The sequence below is a fragment of the Gouania willdenowi genome, chromosome 21, assembly GCF_900634775.1.
Source record: "Gouania willdenowi chromosome 21, fGouWil2.1, whole genome shotgun sequence".
In the NCBI taxonomy this organism is placed as follows: Eukaryota; Metazoa; Chordata; class Actinopteri; order Blenniiformes; family Gobiesocidae; genus Gouania; species Gouania willdenowi.
Window position 1 is genome coordinate 19,183,372 of NC_041064.1, and position 10,913 is coordinate 19,194,284.

General features: G+C 35.5%; 1 protein-coding gene across 1 annotated transcript in view; it reads right to left on the reverse strand.

Annotated features, from left to right (window-relative positions):
* Positions 1–2,738: 2,738 nt before the first annotated feature.
* klf12b (Kruppel like factor 12b) overlaps positions 2,739–10,913 on the reverse strand; it is a 53,424-nt gene continuing 45,249 nt past the window's right edge. Inside the window, exons 5-6 of the mRNA XM_028435414.1 lie at positions 8,663–8,820; positions 2,739–6,418 (exon numbers count right to left, since the gene is read on the reverse strand). Of these exons, the coding sequence (XP_028291215.1) occupies positions 6,237–6,418; positions 8,663–8,820 (340 nt within the window). The 3' untranslated portion in view covers positions 2,739–6,236. The remainder of the gene's footprint in view (positions 6,419–8,662; positions 8,821–10,913) is intronic.

Sequence of the window (10,913 nt, forward strand, 5' to 3'; positions counted from 1 at the left end):
CCACAAAGAGCAGTGCCAGATCTGGTATATCTAGTAAAGTGAACTTATTGTAAAGTTTATATAACCAGTTTGAGATAATATGTAATGACATACATGTTACAACCTGCTATACCAGGTAGAAAACCTCTCAGAGGGACAAGGAGACTGGTGTCAAAATATATCTCACAACCGCTAAGTCCAGAGTTCTATACAGTACAATTACTTCTAGTAAATAGAGAAATCTGAGAAGGCTTTCTAGGAAAAGGAGGAATGTATTTGTTTTTCCTTCCTCAGTACAGCACACCTTTAACCTAATCCCTGTGCACTTTTAAGAAAACTAAGCAGAAATTTAGATCAGTCTTGGAACGTGTCCTCAACATGAATCCCAGCAGGGGAAAGCTGAATCAAGCGGGAAGGCGTAAAACCTGTTCAAACCTACAGGAGATGTTGGGACTTGCCTTGTAAATGCTGTAAATCACCTGTCAGCTAATGATACTCAGCTTTATGCTGCATGGGATTGATTGTAATCTGAAACTTTTAGAATCCTTTTATCCATGACCAGTGAGGGTATTTTCTTTGTAACATATCCTCAGAAATTGCAAACGCTGTTGGTGTGTTAGACCAGCAGGCCTTAGGACCATTAGCCCATTATTAAAACGCTGAAATATCGAAGGGAAACACAAGTAGAATACTGTTTGTACTTAAGTTAAGAGTGCACAGGGGAAAAAAGAAAATTAAACTAAAAAAAAGATAATATGACCATTTCCTTTTTATTTCTCCATCTTTAAATATGAAAAACTGCTTTTGGAGAAATTATACCTATTTAACATTACCTACTAGGGGTGTCCTGATCCAATATTGATATCGGATATCGGTCCGATATCAGCCAGAAAATGATTATCAGATTTTATCGGACTGTATCTAAAATCTCCGATATATATCATATTTGTTAAATTGTAGAATGCTGTAAATAGAAGGTTAAAATGTATGTAACCAATTGGTTGATAATAAATGGGTCAAAAATTTCTCATACCTACTGTTGCTGACTATTGTTCTCTGTTTTTTTCTAACTTTCCACGCTACAAAATAAGTAATAAAAATATGTATGATTCGTAATGATATCGTATTGGATCAATATCGGTATCAGCCAATATTCAAGGCTGCAATATCGGTATCATATCGGAAGTGAAAAAGTTGTATCAGGACATCCCTACTACCTACTGTTACTAGTGATATTAAATAGCCTTGACGCTACTGCGTACAGTAAAATACCATATTCATTTTAACATAAAATAACAAATTATTACTCTGCCAAGGTGGTAATATTTTTACTACGTTTATTTATTTAGTTTGTCTGTTAGCAGGATTACGTCAAAACTACTTTTAACTAATTTTGGCAAAAATGTCAGAAATTCATATAATAATAATAATGGCTTGGATTTATATAGCGCTTTTTTCAAGGAGACTCAAAGTGTGTTACAGAAACCATTATTCACTCACATCAGTCATATCTGTGGTGGTAAGCTACATTGTAGCCACGGCTGCCCTGGGGCATACTGACAGAAGCGTGGCTGCGCCACCACCACCAACATTCATGCACAATTCATACCCATTTATACAAGGCAATGTGGGTAAAGTGCCTTGCACAAGAACACAACAACAATGACTCGAGCTGGATTCGAACCCTCAACCCTTCGGTTATTGGACGACCTTCTCCACCACATCACTCAGTATATCTTGATTCATAATTGACCAATCTTCATGATGCTAATTGGGGAAATGGTTTAATCTGATTTGAGAGGAATTATTGTTTAATGACAGATTTGTTATTATAATAAATAGTTTTTGCCAACAGTCAACAATAAATCATTGCGGAATCGAACCCACATCCCATAAATCCAAGTCACAAACATCAACAATCTCATTGTTACATACAAAACTTAACTTTATTAACCTTCATGCCTCCATTCATATTAATATACATGTATATGTTTGAACTTATTTTAAATTTCACAGCTCCATCCATATGAAAAATACAGAGAAAAAGGCAAAAAACACTGACATGATACTTTAACAACTCTCGAAGAAAAGAAAAAAAAAAAAAGTGTAACAGAAAAGAAAAAGAAAATTGTTAAGTCTTTAAAAATACCAGAATTTAAAATGTCATACAGATTTGGATTTCTGTGAGCAGAATTACCCTTTTGAAAAAAAAAAAACCAAAAAACTGCTGATATTCTTCTTATTTTTTTTTTTTTAAACAGTAAGAATGAAAACATCTGAATATATTTACACTACACTACACTCACTTTACATAAATACAGGAACAACGATTACTGTACGTCATATCAGCAAACTTGAAACATAGGCATTGGTTCCACTACTTAAAATTTCAAAACCAGGAAATCCAAAACCAAAATTTTACACAAAGTAAAATATATACCAAACTGAGAAAAAAAGTGTAAGATTCATTAAAGGTGGCGCTGGGAAATCCCATTCACTGGTATTTGTATGTTTACAGTGGGATCCCTTCACTGTTGAAAGCATGTGTCCAAGCTGAAACAAGCGGCCATAGTAAATCAATTTTAATCCCTTAGAGGAGGTGACTTATTGCAAGCAAAGTAATGACGTGCACTGTCAACAGCCTGTTAAAGTGTTATGGGAGGATGCTGCATTTATTTAACACAAAAGCATAAATCTCAGTACAAAATGTTTGAAACTAAAAGTCCGACTTGCATAACGTCGACTGTGCTTTTGCATCCTTTTTTTTTTTTTGTTTTGTTTTGAAAATGTTGGTTTATTATTGGAAATTTATTGAACTGAACCACACACGTTGAAATCCAAACTCTGCACAAAGCAGCTGCTATTAAAAATTTGTGATACACGAGGCACTATTCATTATTTTCTTTATTATTGCATAACTTTGACCCTGGTTACCGTAACAAAATTATGCTTTAAAATGAAGAAATAGACGCTGAAGGGGGGGAAATACAGCACCTGAAAATACAATACGTGTCATTTTCTCTCTTCAAGTCTAATTGAATTCTTCCAAAACTGGTGTATTAAGGCATGCAACATCATATACTGGATACAGGAGTACATGTGTTGTAGATGTGCTTTGTGTGGATGCTGTGAGATAGCAACACAGGAAATAGTTTGAGGACTAGGGCTGTGCAAAATAAAATGAATGTTAAAAAAGCATGTGAAATAATACAACTTTTTTTTTTTTTAGGTTATGTCAAGTTTTGTATTCTGCTTTCATTTTGATGAAAATATTTTACGTCAACTTTTTGGGGGAATTGAAGTAGACAAGAAAAAAAGGTGTTGTAATGTTGTTTTTTTAATTATTTTGAAAGAAAACCCTGAAAAACACACAAAAATTTTTTTTAAATAAATTCATATTTTTGTTTACCAAGAAAATTGTACACATGACCTTTACTTTTTTTTTTTTTTTTTTTTTTTAATAAAGTAGAGTATCTTTAGGCATGAAATTAGTTTATTGTTGGGTTTTATTTATTATTGAACCCTGGTGGAAATGTTTTTTTTTTTTCTTCTTCTTTTAAACAAGACATTTCCATAAAGATAAAACTCAAACTTTCCCCCACAAAATTAAAAAAAAAAAAAAAAAAAAAAAATCCCTTGACCCAAAGGCTTATATTCCTCTTATTGTTGATGTGTGTTTGTTTAACAGTTGAGTACCTTTAAAAGTGTAGAAATATTCACAAGGAGTATTTCCAAAAAAAAAAAAGAATAAAAATTAGGTAAAGTAAGAAGGAGCATATTAAGGAATACAAATTAAATTGATCTTAAAATTCTCTTCAAGCACAAATAGCTGAAATTCACATGTGATAAAATACACTATGAAACACAATAAGCCCCATTTCAATGTATATCAAATTAGATAAATTACAGTCTCTGAAAAAGACTTTTTTCATGTATAAATCCATTTCCTGTGTCTACTAATCAAAAGCCCTATTTGTCAGATGTATTTACAGACTGTAATAAGTTTCATCTTCACCATCACATATATTACATAACATTTCAAAAGATCTTTTTTTTTTTTTTTTACAGAAAAGTTAAATGCAATGACCAAGTGCCTCTCAATCATAAAATGCTTTAATACATCATAAGGTTGATAAAATACGAGGATGATTATTTATAAATTGACATCTGAAATTAAATTATTTGAAGATCATACTATTAAACAAACAAGGTGCTGATATGCTTTTACCAAAAAAAAAATAATAATAACACAACTGGGTATAATATGTGCACAAAGAATATACATAAATACTTTTAATCAAAAGGAGGGGGCGGAGAGGGGGGGTATGACTTTCCTGGATTTGTCTGTGTGTACCATTTAGAATGTGTGTCCGAGTGTGCAGATTTTTAAGGAACCACACTCAAAAAGGTTTACGTTTTTTTTTTTTTTTTTTAACTGGCTGAACTCCAATAAATGCATTTAGCAGCACTGCTATACCAAATGATTTGGTTTCAGCCTGATGCTAAAGCTTTTAGCTGGCGGTAAAACGTCGCGGGAACAACCTGCAGCATTTTATCGAGACTATAAAGTATATCCCTAATTTGAATTTTGCTGAATATTCGCTATTATAAATGTACTTTTCCTAGGGACAGGATGGTGGCATTTATTTTTTAGTATCAATTGTTTCGTTCCAGCTCGTGTGCAAGTCCTCGCGTTTTCTAATCTTCTTGCCAAAGAGGTTTCAAAGTAAATGCAAATTTGACCTTATGGCTGTCCGAGGTGACATTCTGGGAGCGGCGAACAAATTAAAATGGGATGGAGTAAATCACGGCCAAAGACAGCTGAGTAAAAAAGAAAGAAAGAGAAATAAGGGTGTGGAACAGGAAGAGAAGATGGACCAAGAAATAAGAAAATTCTCCTTCTACATTGACATCAGAGAGGAATCTGACTTTCCTCTTCTACACTCTGTGCAGAATGTATTGCGCTTTAGTTATATTATATTATTCCATGTGATCGCCATCAGTTTAAGGTCAAGTGTTTTACAAAGTCCTTATGCTAAGAAAAAAGAAAAAAAAAACAATCCAAAGCTGAACGCTTAAAAAACAGATATTGTAACAGAATGAAAGCTTGAGTCTGTAAGGTGCCTCGATTTTGTTTTTCCACACACTCCAAAATAATCTCCTCTGATTGTTTTCAAAGTTCTCTGTACATGAGGGGTTTGATTAATAAAGGCATGAGCAAAAAAAAAAAAAAAAGCAAATAAGCATCGAAAAAAGCGTGTTCAGGAGAAGATTCAATAACACAAAACATTTTCAAACTGAAAGTTGTGTTCATCTTTTAAGATTGCACTTTACTGATTGCTAATCACAGCGAGAGAAAAAAAACCCCCACCAAAATCTTTTTAAGAAGAGGTGTTTTTTTTGTTTTGTTTTGTTTTTTTAAACATAAATACAGAATTTAGAGTAGTCATTGGTGACAGTGGATCCAAAACGATGCCTTTGCTTGCTGGTGGGATGTAGTTATTGATGTCCAGGCTCTGGTGTGTGGCTTTTTTTTTATCACTTGCTGGCAAAATAGAAAGATAAACGTCCAGCCCTCTGATCCAACATTCAAATCCAGAAAAAGGAAACAAACTGTGGTTAAGTGATGCCCTCTGCTGGCCAACAATCACACTCACAGGGAGAAACCCTCCCCCCCCCCAAAAAAAAAATTCCTTCACATGATCCAATCCGGAGGCGCAGCTTCTTTCTACAGAAAATCCTTTCCTTCAATGAGGTCTTTCACATTATGAACGCTGGAAAAAGCAGCCTTGAGAACAACGGTAAAAAGAAAAATACTAAAAGAAAAAAAAGGTTGGATTTGCATTTCTTTTCTCCTTCAAATAAAGTGTGGGTTCATCTAAAATAATCAAAGGTGAAATATTTACGAACGGTTGCTGTAAAAGACAGTATACTATTTACTCCAAGCAATGACGATAAAAGATCCTGCCGTGCCGTCTCCTCCTTCCAGCCCACAGTGGATCCAGAAGTGACCCTGTTTTGTGCTCCTTCATCTTGTCCTTCCTCTTCCTCTCCATCCTCTGTGTGTGTGTGTGTGTGTGGGTGTGTATGTTTGTGTGTGTGTGTGTGTGTGTGTGTGTGCGTGCGTGCGTCCAGGCCAGCTGACAAACATTCACAGGGAGATCCCGCTCCCCTTGCTGCCTGTGTGTATGCGTGTGAGTGTGTCCCCCCCATCCGCTCTCAATCTCCCGCCTTTTTTTTGTTTTGTTTTGTTTTTTTCACACCAGCATGTGTCTCCGTCGATGCAGGGCCAAGTGGTCGGACCTGGAGAAGCTGCGGTCACAGTCCGCGCACTTGAAAGGCTTCACTCCCGTGTGTTTTCTGTAATGCCTCGTCAGCTCGTCGGAGCGGGCGAACTTCCAGGTGCAACCGTCCCAGGTGCATTTGTATGGCTTTTCCCCTGCAGAGGGAAACACAGGATGCAGGTTCAGTCATAGCTTTGAGACTCTAGTCTGCATGTAGTTGCACTTTGTTTGGACATAAGATAAAGATCTATACACATTTTTCAGTAACACTTTACTTGAAGTTTTGTATATAAGGCTGACATCATGCTGTATTATCTGTCATTAGGATGAATAAGGGGCCATGAAGGCTAAAATTAAGTGGTCATTAAGTATCATTTTTGGGGTTAGGTGGAGGGATCTAGTGAGGTTATGTAGGGTTAGGGTTAAGGTTAAAGGTATTGTAGACGATGTTTAGCTTCCGGGTGGATCATCAAGACTATTGGTCCTCCTAATTGTCAATCATGTTTACGAAAGGCCATTGTACGTGCTCGTGCTCATGCCCGGTGCGCATCGGGTCCTTTGAAAAGGGATTTTCACTTACAGGTGGCGAGTCTGACATAGTGGAAAAAGTGCAAATCTTCTTTTGTAAGGTAAGCTTGTATGACCGATGTCCACACCAACTTGTAAACAGAGCTGTGCACGAGGAAAACGGGGCTCGTGCACGCTCTCCCGCACACGTAGGCGTGTGCATCGTCCACAATACCTTTAAGGTTAGGGGCTAGGGTAACGAAGGGTTAGGGTGATGAAAGACACTTACACGCAGTTTGCCCCCTCTAGTGATCAAAAGTATTCCTTTAAGTTTTCCCAAATTCATTCGAAAAAATTAAATTCCATGATATTCCATGATTTTAAGTGCCAAAAACACAGTGACTAGGAAATGATAAAAAATTGTGATATAAAATTCAAAGGTTTACAAAATAAAACAAACTAAACCCTGTGCTCAGTGCGTTCTTGTCTGGATATAAAGCGTTGGATTAAGCGATGTTGTGAAAATCTACTCGCTCGCCTATCCCGCGACAAAAATCGGCATTCAACGGCCACGGCTTTTAATCCATATTGATTATTCTGTTCTCTCCTACCTGTTGTTTAACATAGTGATATACAACTGCCAGCAAGTTTATCCCTCCATGTTAAAGTCTATCTCCCATATTAAAGCACATGTATCAAGTTTTGTATAATATATCATGTAGCGCATAATAAATAATAACAGCGCTTAATTTGAGCAACTTTACTCTCCCATTCTTTAAGTTACAGTGGGTGCTGAACATTTCAAGCTGCATTTTAAATTTATTTTGGCAGGTCCATAATACAGTTTTAGAAACTTATGTTAGAAAAATGAGAAATAATAACAATAAAAACAGTTGGATTGGTACATTCGTTTTCATTCCTTGAAATTGAAGACGTTCTATATATTTAAATAATTTTATTTATTTCTTTTGTAATTTATTTTTTGCTTTTTTTTTTAATATTCTATCGCTCTGTGCTGAGCTTTCTGCATTATAAGCTGTCACTTTTGAATCTAGCAATGATGTGACACCTAAATATTCTGTCCAACTACATTTCTTTAAGTTAAAAAAAAAGGCTTAAATGCATAAAAAGATACCAAATATGTAGTAATTTAGTATATATGCGCTCACTTTACTTACTAAATTACTTCTCTAATTTATTCTGTTCGTCAAAGTGTCAAAATATCATGTGCTCTCTGGCCACGACTGCTGTTTTGAAAAAATCCGTAAAATTACTCTAAATCTATTAAAATGTATGTTCTGCCCATTTTTAGTTATATTATAGTCATGTATAAGTAGTTCTATATTTACTACCATCACAATATGCATGAAAACCTTGCCCGATGATATGTTGACAGTGTGACTAATTAAAGTTCCTTATTTTAATTTAGTAGTGTTTTGCTTTTTGGTCTTGAATTATATTTCAGATATTGTAAGAATTTGTGTTCATTTACAGTACATGTCCTTTGTATATAAATGTTCTTATTTCATATATTGACCAGTATCGAGCAATTTATCGGCTATCAACGATACATCTGATATCAGCTTCTTAAAAACCACAATGTGGGTATCAGCCCTGATAATCACAAATCGGTCAGGCTTTAGTTTCATTTCTCAGAGGCATTAATACAGTTTTTGATGAACTTCATTCTTCATTCTTCTCTCTCACGATTACATATCAATTCATCTTCTGATTATTTTCACAATGCATTGAATATTTAATATTTTATGCTCAAAGATTCTGTTCTCTGTCTGAGCCTATAAACAGGAAACACTTAGTGTGACGTTTACGTAGTCATGCCGCTATATATATTTATCTTCTAAACACACAGCATGCAGTGCAGATGGACTGACCTGTGTGCGTCCTTCGGTGTGCTTTTAAATGTGAGCTTTTGGTGTAGACCTTATTGCAGCCCTCAAAGTCACATCTGTGGATTCGCCTCTTTTTGGAATCTGGTGATTCTGACCTCCGAGGGCGTCGTATGCTGTCAATACTGAACGGAGACATGGAGCTGCAACACAGACATTAGGAGAACATAAAGGCGTGGTCAGAAGGTGATGCATTCTACAGCTTTTTGACATGATCTCTTAAAACTACTGGTGTCACCATGACTTTACACAGTGTTCTATAGTTTATTGTAGTTGAACATTTTAGTGTTACTACGTGTTTCATCCTTTAAAATTCACAATACCATCTTCTGAGGTACGTTCTTCAGACCATCGACACCACATTGGTGATGATTATCCCAGAAATCGTGACAATCAGGCGCGTCTCACCCGTGGGGGATGCCAAAACCACACTTTCATTAAAAACAAAAAAATCATCGCCCCTCACTTTTTACAGACAGATTCATTTTTGAAAAGGTATTAGTCCAGTTTGATTGATTGGATGGTGATTAAGCCAATCACATTCAGCCACTTGATGAAGCTGCTGTTATAAGAAGGTAAACAAAGAGTTAACAGTGATGAGTGAAGTGTAAGTAAAGTGACAAAATATTCGTAACAGGTGGCAAAAAATGGTCCAAAAGTGGCAAAAACGTGGCAACAAAAGGGTAAAAAGTCACTAAAATGGCAAAAAAAAAATTACAAAAAAGAGGAATCAGGTGGCGTGTAATGGCAAAAGGTAGCTTAAATGAGCAAAATGTGGCAAAGAATAATGATAAAAGGTAAAAATGTGGAACAAAAAGAGGCCAAATGTAGGGGGAAAAGGAAACGTGTTATTTATTGGGCAAAAGGAAGCTTATTTGGATGAAAAGTGGCAAAAACTGGTTAAAGAATTGACAAAATTTGGATAAAAGTGTCAAAAAGAACTTGCAAAAATTGACAAAAATAAAGAAAAAGGGATATTTATTGGCAAAAGGAAGTTACAATCTGAAAAACTCAAAAGTGTCAATTTTTTGGAAAAGGGGAGTAAAAATGGGACAAAAGAAGTTGCAAAATAGCCAAAGAAAAAGATTAAAAGGGGTTAAAAAGTTTCCCACTTTTAAGGTTTTCTGGGGGAATAATAATTAAAATTAAGACATTAAGAGCCACATGTTGACCATCACTGACTTAATAACAGCTTTATGATTGTTTTAGTAAATAACTGAATTAACTAAATAGCTAGTCGATTGCTCTAACCTTAGAACACCCTCACTTTTAAAATTGCATGACAATAAAAATAGTTCTTCCATGAAAACCAAAATAGCAGCAAAGTAAGAAAATACAGTAGATCTAAAGGTAGAGTGCAACACATGTATGACCAAACTTTACATCATTAAAAAAGTAAAAATATACCATCATAAATGTAGAGCTACAGTTGTACCAACAGGGGGCAGTGCAGCCCAGCTGAAAATACTAAAGATGAACAAGATGAGGTCAAAAGGAAAATATTCATATTTATCCATTGCTTAAATCAATCAGAAGTTAGATTGCAGAAGCTTTAATAACAAAACAAAACAAAACAAGAAAAAGGTTATAAATAATATGGGATTAACCCATTATTTTAGTACAAAAAGTACAACTTTCAGCCACTGACGATCACAAACTCGCAGCAAAGTTGCAAGAATAAGAAGTGAGACTAAAAACAATAATGGTGATATTTGTGTGACAGAGGGTTCACAGTGCGCTGTGTGCGGGGGGAGGTTAAAGATTACATTAGAACAGGAGCTGTCAGACAGTCTCCACCATACTCACACACCACTTCCTGTCTGTGTGTTATACACAAGTGAGAAGAAGAACATTCAAATAAAAAACAACTTGCACCCACAAAGAAGAAGAGGAAGAAGAAGAGACACACATAGCCACGTTCAAGACAACAGAGATAACACAAACTGGGAGAAGGGGAAAAAAAGGGTCACCTGTTACTTTTGGTCTGCTGCCAATCTGAAGCTATACAGGAAATGAGCACATGGGTCATATATGAAGTGAACTCCAACTCCCTTCTCACTTTGCTCTGTTCTGTTATTCTGCTTCTGTGCAGCTCATTTTAACCTCTATAAAACACACACAGACTAGTCTAAACCTAACTTTGTAGAGATTATCTGAAAATCCGAGATAACGTAAATGTGTGTGCGTATTTATTCATTTGAGCATGCAAGTGTGAACCATCACGTAAAGCAGATGA